The sequence below is a fragment of the Choloepus didactylus genome, chromosome 13 (genome assembly GCF_015220235.1).
Source record: "Choloepus didactylus isolate mChoDid1 chromosome 13, mChoDid1.pri, whole genome shotgun sequence".
NCBI classification, from domain to species: Eukaryota; Metazoa; Chordata; class Mammalia; order Pilosa; family Megalonychidae; genus Choloepus; species Choloepus didactylus.
The window spans coordinates 16,026,277-16,046,401 of NC_051319.1; the positions used below are offsets into that span (position 1 = coordinate 16,026,277).

Genomic DNA, 20,125 nt, shown 5'->3' on the forward strand with positions numbered 1-20,125 from the left:
AACATAGACAAAATTTTTTAAATTCTTTTGATTCCCTAACTGCATTTGTATTTGTATGATATCTATAGAGAAAAACTATCAAATTTACATGGACTATGTTAAAAAAGGTCCTATTTAACATGAATATTAGGTAAAAAATATTATCTCATAATTTAAATTGAATATTCTCTTACATAAAAACTATCTTCTCAACAAATACTTATTCCTACTAAAAGTAAGTTAGCACAGTATCCTACTTTAGAATTTTTTTTAAAAAACAGCATAAATCTCAGATACTTCTTACCTGAAAGCTTTCTTATTTAAGATTTTACCTCAGGATTGGAACACTGTCAAATATCCAGGATACAAAGTTAAAATACAACAAGGACTATTTCATGAAGTCAATTTCAGAATTTTAGGATGTTAAAATCACTTGAAAACAAATAAATGACAGGATTTTTTAATAAACCACTACTGCCACCAAACAAACTTTCCCTCTGACCTGCCTTCTACTCCAAGACTGACAGAAAATCAGGACTGCAAGTAGAGAGCAGTCGGGCTGCACACTCTCAGTGTGAGTTAAATGAAAACATAGAAGACTGTAGCACATGGGTTAAAGAAAAAATTTAATTTTAACAGGGCAAAGTAATGAGTTTCCAAAGGTGGCAGAGGTTCAGTTTTGAGTGTTCCTTTTAGTTCCACCTGAAAAAAATATATGTGTTTTTTTTCTCTAACTGCTTCCCAACAGTTCCATGACAGCAAAACATCAAATCCTTGATGGTGCTGGAGTTCTGCAGGGATGAGGAGGAAGACCACGCCTTGAACATTTTTTACTCTGGGAAGGGAGAGAGGGGAGTGGAGGGGAACAGGGGAGGGTGGAGAGAGAGAGAAAGAACAAAAACAAGTTTTCCAGGCAGGGGAATATGTATAAAACCTTTTATGTCAAAGTTAGGATTTCACAACATAACACACTAATGCAAAATCCAGTAGCACCTGTGCGATTTAAGTAAATGCTGCCATCACTTAAACACCTAAATATCTGTAAAAGACTGAAGGAAAAAAAGATAAAGTACATTCTCCAGAGGAAAACAAATGTATTTCAAAATAAAAACTGTATTTTTTTTCAGTTTTTTTTTTTGTACAAGAATTCAAAGTGATCATATAATTATACACAATGGGATCAACCTCTGCTCTCCTCTTCTGTCACTTCAAGTCCACATGTTCAGGCTTTAGTCCCCAACATTATTTTCTGATAAATATATTACCACAGTTTGGTCTAAATATAGATACATTATATATTTGTCTCTGGGAAAGAAATCAAATTTTAATATGCAAACTTTTATTTCTATAATACAGAAACGGAGAAAACTATAGTAGGCACATGACCTAATTATGACTTACAGATGACAATTTCTAGATAGTCTCCTACTGTAAATGAATGTTGAAAAGCCTTAAGGTTTTATTTATATGTGCACTTGTGTCCACCTTATCCCATATACTGTACATGTCTATAGACAATCTGGGAATTTAAAGGTGCAGCCCTCAAGAAATATTTCGTTAAACCACTAAAAAAGGAAACAATTAGCTTCTATTGGACAAGGAAAAATCTCACAAAATTTCCAATTTTAAATTTCATATCAGTAGGAAAATATTAAAAATAATTTTCTGTATATACATATGGGTATATGTATAGTTGTAATTACACAATATGCCTCACCTAGCAATACAATTCAAGTGGAGACATTTTGTTGAGTTGTTTTCCCATTAAATGACACCTACGTCAAAATTTAAAAATATTTTCTTACATCGTTAAAATAATTCACTTACCATTTCAAAAGCTTACACTGTTTTATTTTTTATAAATTTTTAACTCTTCATAACTAAATTCTCTGATCCCTACTGTTAATTCCCCCTTTTAAACTAAAAGCTGGTGCTTTTTATTACTCAGAAACTGATGGATAAAATCACATCTACTTCAAAATTCCATCAATCAAATAAATTTTATTACCTGATTTATCAGAGAAATATCTCAGCTCTGAGAACATGTACCTAAATTATTCTTCCTATAATAAGTAGGTGAGAAAAATATCCTAAAATAGATGGAGGTAACTTACATGATGTTATAAGCACATATAATACATGATGACTGAGTGTCTGATATAAACTTTTCAGAGACACCTGAAAACTCACTTTAGAAACTAACTTTGGAAACAAGCCATTTATTTTTCACTCTAATATAAATTATGTATGTATGTATGTTCGTACATATACATACATATAAAACAAAATTGTCTAATGTTGAATAGCTATTTTTGAGTGAAAAAATGGTTACAAATTGATTAAGGAACTTAATTTTGTAGTTAACAATTCAATCATTTGGGGGTTCAAACAAAAAAGTCAGGGCATTTGTAGACTCCATGGAGTCAGATACTTAAGCATACACTTTTAAAAAGAACCCTCCTTAACATCACAGGCATTGTATAGCAAGAATAAATGTATTCTGATGCAATTCCTATTCCATAAGCAGACCACACAGCACTCGGCTTACTTTTAAACTAGCTTCTTAAAAGAAATATATAAAGAAATGCATGTTTGCTAAAAGTCTTTTAAAATTACATCAAACAACACTAAAACCTGTTCATTGAGAAGAGCCCATTGAATTTAATTCCGGTTTTGAAATGACTAGTTAACAGTTCAGAATATTGCCTTGTGAGGTTTGAATATAGATGTGGTTGATGTGAAGACCCACAGAGAGTACACGTCTCCATCGCCATCTGCCAGGACCACTATTTAGATACAGTCCTCTGATCGGCTGTTTGATGTAAATGGCTCCCTTTTAAAATATCTATACACCTTAAAATGATCTATAATAAACAGTTCCCCAATAACCATTATTATTCTTAAATTGAAATGCATTGATCATTCAGAAAAGATTTCTTGCAAAATATATAAATAAATGTAACTGCATATACTGTAAATATACTTAACATTGCTAGAGCAGACACCAATGACGGGCTGCTGTATTTCAGTACTGTGTGTCAAATTTACTAGAAATTTAAAAAGAAAAATTTCTGAGGGACTCAGCTGCCTTCATTAGTTGGCTTTAAAATGTATAGTAAAATGGGAGACAATATCTTCTCATAAATACATGGAATCAATATGGAAAAGTAAACTATACAATGGACAAGATTAGAGAACACCAGTGTGTACCGGAGTGGTCACCAGAGTGAAATATCTTCCAGTATAAAAAAAGGGAAGCACTCTATGCACTCAGTTATTATAAGTGTGTTTCCACTAAAGATGCAGCTCTCTCTCACTCTTGGCAAGAATTGACTAGTAATGGCACTGCTTCTCAGCAGTACAAAAATATCCTGAGAAATTATTCAGATTACAACAAAAGACAGGGCTTTTATCACTAAGTTTTTGCACAAAACACAGCTCTTTGATATCATAAATAAAGTAATTTAAAAAGCAGATCACCTTCACTGTGTTGAACACAAAAAGGGGCTGTGACCCAGATATTGTTAATTCTCCCACTGGCTAATATAAGAAAAAAAAGATTGCATTAATTGTCTATTTATAACGTTCTAGTTAACTATGGCCAATAATATACAAGGAGGTAATTTGTAGTTCAAGTTTTTCATCTCTTTTTTTCCCCAACTAGCTACAAGCTGAATTCTAAATTTTACAATGAAATATACAATTTCAATTTTCAAAAGATCCTCCTCCTGGAGGAGTGATATTCAAATTCTTTTTGTGCAATCCTGATGCAGAGTCCAAACAGTCCTATGAAGAGAGACAGTGTATCTTTGAATCGAATGGCACTGAAATTTCATTTTCTTTAACTGCATTCTAGTAGCTTGGCCAAGTTATCTCGTAATTCTGTTAGTTCAAATATTTTTCCATCAAGAATTTCTAAAAGTGTCTTCAGGTTATTGCGAAAAGCTTCTTGTTCGTTCTGACTTTTCTCCAGACGTTGCTCTAAGTCAGACAGTTGTCCTTCCAGGTCTTTGTTCCGAATTTCTACTTCCTTTAGAAACAAAAGTATAATACATATATATATATATGTATGTATGTATAAAAGGCAGTTCATCATTAGAAAATAATAAAAAACAAATTTCTGTTGTTACTAATAGTGGAGTTGACAATGCAGTGTGACAATCAGGATGAGCTACTGAATCTCTACACAGTTTATGAAGATTCCAGATTTGGCCATCTGAGAAAGCCGTGCGGTCTTATTGACTGACTTGCTCATTTATCCATCTATCCACCCAACAAAATTTTTGTGACTGCTTACTATGTGCTAGGCAACACCTGAGGGACTTCAAACAGCAAGACAGGACTGAAGCCCCATTTTGTGACTCATCTACACATCTCATTCCTGTCCTGCCTACCTCCCTTCCCTGTGCATTTCCACAAGCTGAGCCATTAGCAATCTCAGTTGAAGGCAGGCAGGAAAGAGTGAAATAAATTTTTCCTCTTTATTGACAACTTTGGAGAAAGATTTAGTGAAGAAAATGAATCTCTAAAATAGAGTTTTAGGATCCTCTGAAAACATTAATTTTTCTGTTTTTCCTCAATATTAAATGAATGCATGTGGTAGAGAATATAGCTCCACTGTCAAAACTGTAGTGAAAATCTATAACTGTACATGTTAGAGAATTCCAATATACTGAAAATTAAGGAAAGAAAAATTGAAAAAAGGGCAGTAAAAGTTCATGACAACAAAGAGAAATCAGTTTTTAATTTTTTCTAACACAGAATAAAATCTGACGTACTAAAGATTATTTAAAAGTCATTGCTTTTAAAAACATTCCTAAGCATGGCAAGTATAATATGTGAGTCTAAAAAAATGATGTAATATGAGCTAAAGATTTAACTTTGGTTAAAAAATCAAACTGAGATGGCAGAAAACCAATTATAACACTTTACAAAGCTATTCAGAAGGATCCAAGATGGCTGACTAGGGAGAGGCTGGGTTCACTTCTCTCCCAGAAAACAACCAAGGAACAGGAAGAATCTGTCCAGAGGAGGAGCTACAATGGCGGCATAGAGAGGAGTGGAAGACTGTTAAGTCTCCCCTGGAACAAATCATAAACGACCAAAAAACTAGTAAATAACCTGGAATAACTGCGGGGAGACAAACGTGACTGTCCACTCATCATCCACCAACTTGAAATGGGAGGAATGCCCAAGTTCACAGCATAAAATCTTTAAGTAAAAACTGAGGACCCGCGCTGAGAGCCGAGAGCCAAGAGCCCCTCCCCCATGGAAGCCCCGCGGTGCTAGGGAGCAGCACTCTCTCAGCCCAGCTCCAACTGGGGTTTTAATGTTAACTGCTCAATACAGACAGCGAATCCTCAACAAGCAGACAGAGGCTTTGGGTGACAACCGACCTTGGGAGAGTCGGGGTACATATCTGTCTCAGGACAGGGAGCCCAGAGGATCGGGTGCTATCTCTGGCTGACTGGTGAATCTGGGAGCTTTCTGTCCCTTTCTCTCTCTGTGGAGGAAGTCTCAGCTGTTTTCAGCCTGCAGTGCTTTGAGGTAAAGAAAGCCTCAGCCATTTTAAAATTGCAGCACTTTGACTGGCAGAGTCAGAGAAACAAAGAACTTATTGATATGCAATGCCCTCTCTGGAGGGGGCATAGCTTCCCAAGAGGAAAGGGAGGGGCCCAGCTCTACTGCCTGCCTTACCGGAACCAGACCCCAAACCCCAAAGCCTGGGGGAGAAGAGCCACGGGCCACACCCTCTTACACCAGCCGGTGACAGGCCGACAGGTGCACCTGCCAGGCAGAAAAGCACAGGGTGTATACATCCTCTAAGAAAAACCATCAGGGAAATATATTTCCTCCTTCTGTGACCTGAGCCTGTTCTCGTCTAGGAAAACCTGACTGGGGTGGCCTAGGAGGGCAGATGCCTAGACAACAGAAACTACAACCTACACCAAGAAAAACGAAGTTATGGCCCAAAGGAACAAACGAACACTTCAAATGAGATACAGGAATTTAAACAACTAATGCTAAATCAATTCAAAAATTTTAGAGAAGATTTGGCAAAAGATATAAAGGCTATAAAGAAAACACTGGGCATACATGAGGCAGAAATCGAAAGTTCAAAAAAACAACTAACAGAATCTATGGAAATGAAACATACAACACAAGAGATGAAAGACACAATGCAAACACATAACAGCAGATCTCAAGAGGCAGAAGAAAAAACTGAGGAATTGGAGAACAAAATATCTGAAAGCCTACACGCAAAGGAGCAGATGGAGAAAAGAATGAAAAATATGAGCAATGTCTCCAGGAACTTAACGATGAAACAAAGTGCAAGAATGTACGAATCATTGGTGTCCCAGAAGGAGAAGAGAAGGGAAAAGGGGCACAGGCAATAATAGAGGAAATAATCAATGAAAATTTCCCACCTCTTATGAAAGACATAAAATTACAGATCCAAGAAGCGCAGCATACTCCAAACAGAAGAGATCTGAATAGGCCTATGCCAAGACACTTAATAATCAGATTATCAAATGTCAAAGACAAAGAGAGAATCCTGAAAGCAGCAAGAGAAAAGCGATCCATTACATACAAAGGAAGCTTAATAAGACTATGTGCGGATCTCTCATCAGAAACCATGGAGGCAAGAAGGAAGTGGTGTGATATATTTAAGATACTGAAAGAGAAAAACCACCAACCAAGAATCCTATATCCAGCAAAGCTGTCCTTCAAATATGAGGGAGAGCTCAAAATATTTTCTGACAAGCAGACAATGAGAGACTTTGTGAACAAGACACCCACCCTACGGGAAATACTAAAGGGAGCACTACAGAGTGACAGGAGAAGACAGGAGTGCGTGGTTTGGAACATAATTTTGGGAGATGGTAGCACAACAATGTAAGTACACTGAACAAAGATAACTATGAACACTGTTGAGAGAGGAAGGTTGGGAGCATATGAGACACCAGAAGAAAGGAGGAAAGAAAGACTGGGACTGTGTAACTCGGTGAAATCTAGAGTGTTCAACAACTGTGATAAAATGTACAAATATGTTCTTTAACGAGGGAGAACAAGCAAATGTCAACCTTGAAAGGTGTTAAAAATGGGGAGGCATTGGGGGAGGGATGCAGTCAATGTAAACTAGAGACTGTAACTAACAGAATCATTGTATTATGCTTCCTTTCATGTAACAAAGGTGATATACCAAGGTAAACACAGATAAGAGGGGGGGATAGGGGAGGCGTGTTAGACACTTGACATTGGTGGTGTTGTCTGACACTTTACTCTACTTTAAGATTATTTTTCCTTTTGCTGCTTCCTAGCTGTCAATCTTTTTTCCTCTTTCTTTTTTCTTTTTCTTTTGCCTCTCTACCTTCTTCGACTCTCCCTCTTGCCTTGTGGAAGAAATGTAAATGCCCTTATATAGATAGTGGTGAAGATGGTGAACACATAAATATGTGACCATACAGAGAACCATAGACTGTTTACTTAGGATGGAATGTATGACATGTGAACAAAACCATATTAAAAAAAAAAATGGGTTGATGACAAAACCTTGAGGGCAATATACTGAGTGAAATAAGCCAGACACATACAGACAAATATTGCAGGGTCTCACTGATAGGAACTAATTATAACATGTAAACTCACAGACATGACATATAAGGTACCAAGATATAGGACGAGGCTAAAGAATGGGGAGCAGTTGCTTAGTATGAGCAGAATGTTCAACTAGGATGAACTTAAATGCTTGGAAATGAACAGAGGTGCCGGTAGCAAAATGTGAGAATAACTAACAGCGCCGAATGGTGTGTGAATGAGGTGGAAAGGGGAAGCTCAGAATGTCACCAGAAGGAAAGTTGGAGGTCAAAAGATGGGAATGTATAAAACTGAATCCTATGGTGGGCAATGTCCATGATTAACTGTATAAATATTAGAAATCTCTTCCATGAACCAGAACAAATGTATGATAATACAATTAGAAGTTAATAATAAAGGGGCATATAGGTAAAAAATATATAACTATTGCAAACTATACACTACAGTTAGTAGTATTTCATCGTTCTTTCATAAACAGTAACAAATGTACTATACCAACACTACAAGTCAACAATTGAGGTTAGGGATATAGGAGGATTCGAGCTTCCTTTCCTTTTTTTTTTTTTTTTCTTTTTTTCGTCTTTGGCTTTATTTCTTGTCTGGAGTAATGAAAAGGTTCTAAAAGTTGAACAAAAATTAAGCATGGTGACGGATGCACAGGTCTTTGAGGATACCAGGGGCGACTGACTGTACACTTCGGATCTTTGGATAATTGTATGGTATATGAACAATCTCAATAAAAATTATATAAAAAAAAAAAAAAAAAAAAAAAAAAGAATCTGTCCAGAGCAACAGTTCTGGAGCTCTGGAGATGAGTGGGAGTGCTATGCAACATCCAGGAAAGTGCAGATCAAACAGATGGAGAAGCTGCAGTGAGAGATCATGAGTAACCCCACTCAGCCCCAATTCCTGGCACCCATTCCCTACACTTGGGGTAGAAAGCTTCGGGCTGTCCAATCTGGCACGCAGGCAGCAGCAGGACGGGACACGGTCTAGCACTATTCCAGCTTTTAGCCAGCAAATTTGGACTGCTGGGACTGAAGGTTTCAACCTGTTTAGCCAGGAGCTGCTATGCCATTGTCTGGAGCCAACAGCTAAGAATAACCTACCTTTTGAGAGCTCTCAGGTTGCCAAAGACCGCCATCTGCTGGCAGGCAAGGAAAGCACACCTCTGGGAAGACTAAAAGGCCTTTGGGTGAAGAGGGCCATATGCTAGGCAGGCCAGGAAAGCGCAGCTTTGGGCAGTGGAATTAAAGGCTTTTTGACGTCCTTACCTGGCCTTCTCCCCAGGGCCCTGTAGAACTGGAGTATGTCCCCTTCATGGTCCCTGCCCCAGCCCTGGCTGGGTAATAATGATGAACCATGTGTCAAAGAACAGCATTAACACAAACCCAAAAAACAAAAACTTTGACAAGACAGAGAATCAGACCTTCAGAGTAAACTCACCAAGAAAATCCCATGCCCAGACATCAGGAAAAAATAAGTCATACCAAGAAACAAGAAGATATGGCTCAGTCAAAGGAGCAAATAAAAAAGTCAGAGGAGATACAAGATCTGGAACAACTGATCAAAGATGTTCAACTAAATCTCTTAAATCAATTCAAGGAAATGGCTAAAAAGATAAAGGATATTAAGAATACACTGGTTGAGCATAAATAAGAATTTGAAAGCTTACAAAGAAAAATAACAGATATTACGGGAATGAAAGGCACAATAGATTAAAAATACACTGGAGGCACACAACAGCATATCTGAAGAAACAGAAGGAAGGATCAGCAATCTAGAAGACAGAGCATCCAGATTCAAATACACAAAAGAAGAGATAAAAAATGGGAGAAACTGAGCAGGGTCTCAGGGAACTGATTGACAACATGAACTGCACAAACACATGTGCCATAGATGTCCTAGAAGAAGACAAGGGAAAGGGGACAGAAGGAATATATGAGGAAATAACAGCTGAGAACTCCCAACTTTTATGAAAGGCACTAATATCCACATCTAAGAAGCACAATGTACTCCAAACAAAATAATCCAAACAGACCTACTGCAAGACACATACTAATCAGAATGTCGAATGTCAAAGATAAAGAGAGAATCCTGAAAAGGAGCAAGAGGAAAGCAATTCATTGCATACAAGGGATACCCAATAAGATTATGAACTGATTTCTCATCAGAAACCATGGAGGAGAGAAGGCAGTAGTATGATATATTCATGATACTGAAAGAGAAAAACTGCCCAGAATTTTCTATCTGGCAAAACATCCTTCAGAAATGAGGGCGAGTATAAAATATTCACAGATAAGCAGAAGCTGAGAGACTTCATTAACAAGGGATGTGCTTTATAAGAAATACTAAAGGGAGTCCTGCAGGCTGAAAGGAAAGGACAGGAGAGAGAGGCAGAGAAGAGGATGGAGAAATGAAGAGCACCAGAAAAGGTAACTAAAAGGGTATAAAGAGAAACAAAAATAAGATATGACATATAAAAGCCAAAGGATAAAATGGTTGAAGTGCTGCCATTACAATAATAACATTGACTGTTAGTGGATTAAGCTCCCCAATCAAAAGAAACAGACTAGCAGAAAGAATTAAAAACCATCTATATGCTATCTACAAGAGATTCACCTCAGACTCAAGGATACAAACAGGTTGAAAATGAAAGGTTGGAAAAGGATATTCCATGTAGACAGTATCCAAAAAAAGGCTGGAGTAGCTATACTAATAACAGACAAAATAGATGTTAAATGCAAAGCTGTTATAAGAAACAAGGAAGGACATCATATATTAAAAAAGGGGAAATCCACCAAGAAGAAATAGCAATCATAAATACATATACACCTAACCAAGGTGCCCCAAAATACATGAGGCAAACACTAGCAAGACTGAAGGGAGAAAGATGTATCTACAATAATAGTTGGAGACTTTAATACATCACTCACATCAAAAGATAGAACATCTAGACAGAATATCAATAAGGAAACAGAGAACTTGAATAATCTGATAAATGAACTAGAACTAACAGACATAAACAGAACAATGCACCTCAAAATAGCAGGATATGCATTTTTCTCATGTGCTCATGGAACGTTCTCCAGGATAGACCTCATGTTGGGTCTCAAAGCAGGGCTTAATAAATTTAAAAAGACTGAAATTATATAAAACATTTTCTATGATCATAATGAAGTGAAGCTGGAGATTAACAAGAGGCAGAGGACTGAGAGGTTTGGAACACAATTTTGGGTGATGGTAGCACAGCACTGTAAGTACACTGAACTAAGATAATTATGAATATAGTTGCAAGAGGAAGGTTAGGAGCATGTGGGACACCAGAAGGAAAGAGGAAAGATAAAAGACTGGGACTGTATAACGCAGTGAAACCTAGAGTGCTCAACAATTGTGATAAAAGGTACAAATATGTTTTTATACGAGGGAGAACAAAGGAATGTCAATATTGCAAGGTGTTAAAAATAGGGTGGGATTGGGGGAAAAATACAATGAAAACTAGAGACTATAATTAACAGAAACATTGTATTATACTTCCTTTAATGTAAAAAAGGCAATATACCAAAACTAAATACATATAAAAGGGGGACATAAGGGAGGGCTATGGGACTCTTGGCATTGGTGATGTTGTCTCTTAATTCTACTTTAGTTTAATGCTATCTTTCCTTTTGTTGCTTCCTAGCTGTCAAGGTGTTTTTTTTCTTCTTTTCTTTCTTCTTTTTCTTTTGTCTCTCTACCTTCTTTGACTCTTCCTCCCTCTTTGTGGGAGAAATTGAGATGTCCTTATACAGATATTTGTGATGGTGGTGAATACATAAATACATGACTGTACAAGGAACCATCGATTGTTTACCTAGGGTGGAATGTATGGTGTGTGAACAAAACCGTCTTAAAAAATGTGTTGATGAAGAAATCTTGAGGGTACTATATTGAGCGAAATAAGACAGACACATAAGAACAAATATTGCAGGGTCTTACTTATATGAACTAATTATAATATGTAAACTCACAGACATGAAATACAGGTTACCAGGATACAGAATGAGGCTCAAGAATGGGGAGCGGTTGCTTATTATGGGCAGAATGTTTAACTAGGGTGAACTTAAACATTTGGAAATGGACAGAGGTAATGGTAGCACGTTGAAAGAATAACTAACAGTGCTGAATGGTGTGTCAATGTGGTGGAAAGGATAAGCTCAGAGTCACGTATATCACCAGAAGGAAAGTTGGAGGTTAAAAGATGGGAACGTATAAAACAGTGAATCTTGTGGTGGACAATGTCGGTGAATAACTGTACAAATATTAGAAATTTCTTTCATGAACTAGAACAAATGTATGACACTATAACTAGAAGTTAATAATAGAGGAGCATATAGGAAAAAATATATACATATTGCAATCTATATACTACAGTTAGTATTTTAACATTCTTTCATCAATAGTAACAAATGTACTATACCAATACTATGAATCAATAATGGGGGGGGGTTAGAGGTATGGGAGGATTTGAGTTTCCTTTTTTTTTGTCTTTATTTCTTTTATGGAGTAATGAAAATGTTCTAAAAATTGAAAAAAAAATTGTGGAGATGGGTGCACGGCTGTATGACGGTACTGTGGGCAATTGATTGTACACGCTGGATCTTTGGATGACTGTATGGTATGTGAACAATTTCAATAAAAAAAAAATTGTTGTTGGAAAAGAAAGAAAAAAAAAGGTACCCAAATCAGAAAGGAAGAAGTAAAACATTCACTATTTACAGATGATATGATCCTATACCTAGAAAGTCCTGAAAAATCTACAACAAAGCTACTAGACATAATAAATGAGTTCAGCAAAATGTCAGGATATAAGAATAACATGCAAGAATAAGTAGTGTTTCTATGCACCAGTAATGAGCAGTGTGAGGAGAAAATCAGGAAAAAAATTCTATTTACAATAGCAACTAAAAGAATCAAATATCTAGGAATAAACTTAACCAAGGATGAAAAGGATCTGTATTCAGAAAACTACAAAGCATCGCTAAAAGAAATCAAAGAAGACCTAAATAAATGGAAAGACAGTCATGTTCATGGACTGGAAGATTAAATATCATTAAGATAACAATTCTACCCAAATTGATTTACAGATTCAATGCAATATCAATCAAAATTCCAACAGCCAGTTTGCAGTATCGTAAAAGCCAATTACCAAATTTACCCTAAATAGCCAAAAATATCTTGAAAAAGAAAAAATGAAGTTGGAGGACTTTTACTTCCTGACTTTAATGAATATTACAAAGCTACAGTAGTAAAAACAGCATGGTATTGGCATAAAGATGGAAATATTGATCAATGGAATTGAATTGAGGGTTCAGAAATACTGACCATATCTATGGGCAACTGATTTTTGACAAGGCTGCCAAGTACTCCCAACGGGCAAGAGAAATCCCCTCAACAAACGGTGCTGGGAGAACTGAATATCCATATCCAAAGGAATGAAAGAGGACCCCTATCTCGGACCCCTATCTCACATCTTACACAAAAATTAACTCAAATGAATCAAAGACTTAAATATAAAAGCCAGGACCATAAAGCTTCTACAAGAAAGTGTAAGGAAGCATCTTCAAGATCCTGTGGTAGGGGGTTGTTTCTTAGACCTTATACTCAAAGCATAAGTAATGGAAGTAAAAATAGTTAAATAAATGGGACCTCGTCAAAACAGTATTTTTGTACTTCAAAGTACTTTGTCAAGAGGGTGAAAAGGCAGCCTTTTCAATGGGAGAAAATATTTGGAAACCACATATCCAATAAGGGTTTAATATCCAGGATATAGAAAGAGATCCAACAACTCAACAATAAAAAGACAAACAATCTAATTAAAAAATAGGCAAAAGACATGAAAAGATGTTTTTCCAGAGAGGATATACAAATGGCCAAACAGCACATGAAAAGATGCTAAACATGACTAGCTATTAGGGAAACGCATATCAAAACTACGAGATATTTCACACCTGGTAGAATGACCACTACTTAAAAACCAGAAAACTTCAAGTGTTGGAGAGGATATGGAGAAATAGGAACACTTATTCACTGTTGGTGGGTATGTAAAATGGTACAGCCACTGTAGAAGACAGTTCGGTGGTTCCTCAGGAAGCTAAGTGATCCAGCCATACAATCAAGCAATCCCAATACTAGGTATATACCCAGAAAAACTGAAAAGCAGGGACACAGACAGACATCTGCAAACCAAGGTTCATAGCAGCATTATTCACAGTTGTCAAAAGATGGAAACAAGTCAAGTGTCCATCTACTAATGAATGGATAAACAAAATGTGTAGTATATACATATGATAAGATATTATGCAGCTATAAGAAGTCATGATACGTGTGATTACATAGTCGAACCTTGAGGACATTACATTGGGTGAAATAACTCAGGCACAAAGGGGCAAACATTTTATGACCTCACCAGTCTGAACTGAATATAACTAGCAAACTCATGCTGCTAATATCTAGAACATAGGTGACCAGAAGATAGAATGAAGGCAGAGAATGGGGAGCTGATGCTTAATTTGTCCAGAATATGTAATAAGGTTGATTGTAAATGTTTGGAAAAGGATAGAAGCGATAGTAGCACATTACAGTAAATGTAATTAATAGCGATGATTTGTGGGTACAATTTTGGTTGAAAGGGAAAGTTCATGGTCATGTATGTCACTAGAAGGAGAATCAGAGGATAAATCATAGTACTGCATAACATGGTGAAAATGTTATAGAATTGACTGTGGTGATGATTGTACAACTCTGTGAATACACTAGAAGACACTGATTGTACACTTTATATGGATTGTATGGTATGTGAATTTATTCAATAAAACTGCTTTTTAAAAAAGCTATTCAGAAAAGCCATTAACTGAATATTATATTTTCTTTCTTGAAAGCTTACTTTTACATCTGAGAGGAATTAAGTGACTGACACACATTACTTATGAATATATTATAAAGACAGTGAAAACATTTTGGTGTTACACAACCTGATCAGCCTCAGAAAATAAGATGTTTGAATGTTAACACATCATTTAAATGCAAATCTCTAAAAAATTCTATCAAATCTAAAGGACAGGAAAATTTTTAACAAATTTTATTGAAAGACAATCTGGTAAATGTTAAAGGAAAAGAACACAATATGAGTAAGCACACTGAAACTGGGCTGTAAAAATATTCTGCAATATCTGCAAAACTTAAATTCTCATGAAAAATTAACTTGGCGACTGGCTTGAATACATATAAGAAAGTAACAACTGATGTAAGATCTGAATATAAAGGATAAGTGTTCATATGCTTTGACAGGAATAATTAAGAGCAAGATTCAAGCAAGGATGCTACAGATGAATTACAAGAGTCTGGGGAAATATAAGAAAGGAATAAAGCAGGTAAAATGATTTATAAATGAAGGATTCAATAAACTGCAATCTAATCTCAAAATATTTACTGTTAAGTGTTAACCATGTATCATTCTGATCTCTTTCCATTGAATATCTGCAAGGTGAAGGCAGGTAAACTGAGAACAGAACCTGAAATCAAGAAAACATTTATAAATTCAGAAGCCAGATTCATGAAGGCTCTAAAGTATGAAGGAAGAAAACAGCCTCTGTGATCAAATGTAAAAATTCCACTCATAATCACACAGCATGCTCTCTTGCCTGCTTAAACAAAAAGCTTAAGGGTAGAATGTTTCCAACTATAAAAATAGACCAGATGCCATTCACTAGCAAACACCCACGTCATCAGGCACTGCCCAATTTGCCCTCTAAAGCCTTCCTTAAAAATGAATGACTCCCTTGTTCCTCTTGCCAATCAATGAAATCCAAACATTTCCAATGGAAGGAAGCAAAACACAAAATTCCTTCAGCTATTAAAACCATGTTGTCCTCTCTAGATGGAGTCTCCTACCCAAAGCCATTTTTCTTTCTGGAGGAATTTACCAGCCATTTAACAAAAGGGATCCAAGACAATGCTGACTGTGCTAGTCTATTTTCAGGCAGACAGAATATGTTCACAGAGAAAGAACAGACAACCTAGAGTACAGGGGCAACAGGGGCATCTGGCACTGGGGCTGGTGGCAATTCCCAGGTTTATTTTCCAACCCTCTCCTTCTTGCCTTTTATTTTCCCTCTCAACTCACTATCATTATTGTGCTATTGTTTTCTCCCCTTTCCTTTACTGATATGTAAGGCCCAGGCCCGTGCCAAGGGCTCCCAGAGGCATAGTTTAGCTCTGACAAAGCAATGTAAGCCATAATTTGCTAATATCCTATTGAATACTTTAAAGACCAGTAACTGAAAGTACAAAATCCTAGTGGGGTGAGAGTCATGCTCGGCTTTTGAGAGACATGGAGCCTAAAACACTAAAGTAACTTTAAAAGAATAAACAATTATGACCACCATCAAAAGGACCAGATCAGCTTAATTTTCCATATTATTAAATCCTGTATCATTTAATCTAAATAAAAGCTACAGAAAATTCTCTTAAGATTCATATCTTAAGCTCTTATGAGTAAGATATATTGTTGTCCTATTAGATTAACTTTATAATAGGACATAGAAAACATTAAGACAAGTATTAATAATTCAGTAGATGAGATGGATAAACCTAGATGAGATGGATAATTTCCTAGGAAAATAGTTTATTAAAATTGTACCCATTAGAGATTAAAAGCTGAAAGAGATCAATATATGTGTAGAAGAGACAAACATAGTAATAGAGGAGCTACCCCACAAAAAAGCACCAGCTCAGATGGATTCAAGGGGAGAATTCTACTAAATCTTCAAAGATCAGACAGTCCCAATATGACATGTTATCCCAGAGAATAGAAAATGAAAATCTTCCAAATTATTTCATGAAACAAATAAAACCTTGATACCTAAACTTTATAATATGGAAGAAAGGAAGGAACAAAGGAAGGAAGACAGGAAGGAAGGAAGGAAGGAAGGAAAGAAGGAAGGAAATTACAGACCAATATCACATATGGTGTCATGTAAAATACCTAAATAATAGGAGACAAAATCTAACATCATATTAAGAAAGTAATACTCAATGCTCAGGAGAGATTTATGCCAGAAATGCAAGGGTGGTTCAGTATTAGAAAATCCATCAACACAATACACCATATTAATAGTTCTAGGGAGAAAAAAATATTATGATTACCTCCATAGATATTAAAAAGGCCATTAAATTCAACACTCATTTTGGTAAAAACATCCAAGAAAATAGAAATGATATACTTCAACATGATAAAATATGCATACTTTAGTCTTAAAGCCAGCATTTCGCTCAATGGAAAAAATACTAAGGAATTTCCATTAAGATCAGGAAAAAGATAAGATTACCCATTACCTCCACTTCTATTTAACATTGACTAGTGTTTTAAGCCAATGCAATGAGACAAGAGAAGTCAACAGAGACTTAGGTATTGGAAAAAGAAAAGTAAAATTATCTCTGTGGATTTTATGCTAGTATGCCTGGAAAATCCTAACGAATCAATGGAATAAATGATAAAACTAGCTCAAATAATAAAATAATTCTGTGAGGTAGCAGGATATAAAATTAGCATACAGAAATCAATAGCTTACATATATATGAACTTACAACAGCAAAAAAGAAGATAAAATACTTATGAATAAACAACATAAAATATGTAAAACCCACATGACAAAGACCTAAAACACTCCTAAAAGACCCAAATGTAGTCTTGAACAAATGGGAAGACATCCCATTGGCTCCTGAATAGGATGAAAACCTCATGAAAATAACAACTCTCCCAAAGCTACATTATAAATTTTAAGTAATCTCAATAACAATACCTATATTTTTCATACAGCTAAATTTTTAGTTGATACTAAAATTGATAATAAAGTTAATACTAAAGTCCAAATGGGAAAATAAAGATGCAAACAAATACTGTATAATCTCAGTGGTAAAACATAAGTAGACTAAAATCCATGGAGTCAGAAACTAGAATACAGGTTACCAAGATCTAGAGTGGGGGTAAAGAATGGGGAGTTAATGCTTAATTGGTAAAGAATTTCTGTTAGGGGTGATAGAAAAGTTTTAATAAGGGACAGTGGTCATGGTAGCACAACATTGTGAATATAATTAACACCAATGAATTATATATATTCGAATGTGTTCAAAAAAAGAAATTCCAGGTTGTCTATACATTACTAGAATAAAATTTTTTTAAAAAAAAACAAAAACATAGGATGGTATAACAAAGAATGAACTCTAATATAAACTATGGACTATAATTAATAGAATTATATCAATGTTCTTTCATCAATTGTAACAAAGGCACCATACTAATGCAAAGTGTTAATAATCGGGAAAACTGTGGGTACGAGGGGTATGTGGAAACTGTGTAGTTTATGAATCATTTTTCTGGAAACCTACAACTTTTCTAATAAAAAAAATTGTTTAAAAAAACAATGAGATACCTACTAGGAAGACTATAATCAAAAAGTCAAATAATAGCAAGTATTGGCAAGGATGTGGAGGAATTGGAATCACATATACTGCCGGTGGGAATGAAAAATGATACAGCCATCTTTGGGAGACAGTCTGGCAGTTCCTTAAATAATTAAACAGAGAGTAACCATGTGACCCAACAATTCTACTCTTAGGTATATACCCAAGAAAAAGGGAAACCTGCCTACACAAAAACTTGTACACAAATGTTTATAGCAGCATTATTCATTATAGACCATAACCCAAATGCCCTTCAGCTGAAAGTAAACAAAATGTGGTATATCCATACATTGGAATGTTTTTCAGCCATAAAGAAGAATTAAATACTGATACTGATACATGGATGAATCTTGAAAACATTATGCAAAGTGAAAGAAGTCAGTCACAAAAGACCACATATCATATGATTCCACTCATATAAAACTTCAGAAAGGGGAAATCTGTAGAGACAGAAAGTACATTAGTAGTTGCTTAGGCCTGGGGGAATGGGGAGGCAGGCGGGTGATAGCTAAAGGGTATGGAGTTTCTTTTTTGATGATGAAAATGTTCTAAAATTGACTGTGGAGAGGGCACCACGTATCTGTGAATATACTAAAAACCATGGAATTGTATACTTTAAATGGGTGAATTGTATGGTATGTGAAATATATTTCAATATATCTGTGTAAAAATTTTTTGAAAGTGCAAGAATAGTTAGAAAAACAATGAAAAAGAAAAGCTTTGAGGCGGAACTATACCTTCCAGGTATTAGCACATCTGTAAAAGCTTTATAATTAGAGCCATGTGGTACTAGTGTGTACACGGACAGACTGGCCAGTGGAATACATAGAAAGTTCAGAAATAGACCGAATATATATGGAAAATGAATACCTCAAATCACCAGAAAAATGAAGTTTTAAATGAGTTGTAATGGGACAACTGGAGAGACATTTGGAAAAGATAAAATTAGAACTATATTTTAGACCATATGCTAAAGAATAAACCTCAAATGGAACAGAGACTTCAGTGTAAAAACAAAAAAGCATACAAGTGCTACAAGGAAATATGGATGAATTCCTATATAACCTGATTGTAAAAAAGAGCTTTCTAACTATTCACAAGCCAGAAGCAATAAAAGAATGATAAATTTAATTTACAAAACAACAAAAATAACAATTTAAGCAAAGTCAAAAGACAGTGACAAACTGGAAGAAAATATTTATAACATATAATCACAGATAAAACACTAATATCCCATATATATATATTTTAAACTCCTAAACATGTAAGGGAAAAGTATCAAAAACTCTATGAAAAAAGGGCAAAAGACATGAACAGACAATTCACATACATAAAAAAAGATAGAGAAATGGTCTTCAAGCTTCTGAAAGACATTCAATCTCACTAATATGAGAAACACAAAACTATCATTTCTCACCTATTGGGAAAAATTAAAAGCATGACAACACATTTCATTCGTGAGGCTATATAGACACACACACTTACATATGCTATGCTGGTGGGAGTGTGAATTGGCACAACTCCTGATGGAGGGGAATTTGGTAATATATAACAAAATTACGTATGTATTTACCTTTTTGTTTAGAAGTCCCACTTCTAAGAATCTACCCTGAAGCCACATCTCCAACAATAGCAAATTAACTATGCACAACATTAATTATAGTATTGCTTTTAATTGCAGAATGCTGGAAACAACCTAAATACCCATATAAAGAGGGTGGTTGATATACCCTTATGCACATAAATCAAGTCCTAAGCAGCCATTTAAAAAAAGAAAGGACAAGATCTCTATGAACTGATACAGTGATTTCAAGGATATATTGTAAGTGAAAAAAGCAAAGTGCATAATTTAGACTATGCTACCATAGTACAAAAGAAAAGGGGAAATTTTAAAAATTTATACATATATCTGTTCATTTGTGTAAAAAGAAGCATAGAAGGGAAAACCCAAAAACTCATGAGACTGATTCTATAGGGGGCAGATGGAAATGCTATGGGAAGGACAGGGATGAAACCAGAGTAGAATGGAGGAGGGGAAAGGGGA

The 20,125-nt window shown here is 35.5% G+C and overlaps 1 protein-coding gene across 1 annotated transcript in view; it reads right to left on the reverse strand.

The window, feature by feature from the left end:
* Nucleotides 1–588: 588 nt before the first annotated feature.
* The window catches only part of HOMER1 (homer scaffold protein 1), a 155,159-nt gene continuing 135,622 nt past the window's right edge, over nt 589–20,125 (reverse strand). The window contains exon 9 of the mRNA XM_037801413.1: nt 589–4,009. Coding sequence (XP_037657341.1) covers nt 3,821–4,009 — 189 coding nt within the window. The 3' untranslated portion in view covers nt 589–3,820. The remainder of the gene's footprint in view (nt 4,010–20,125) is intronic.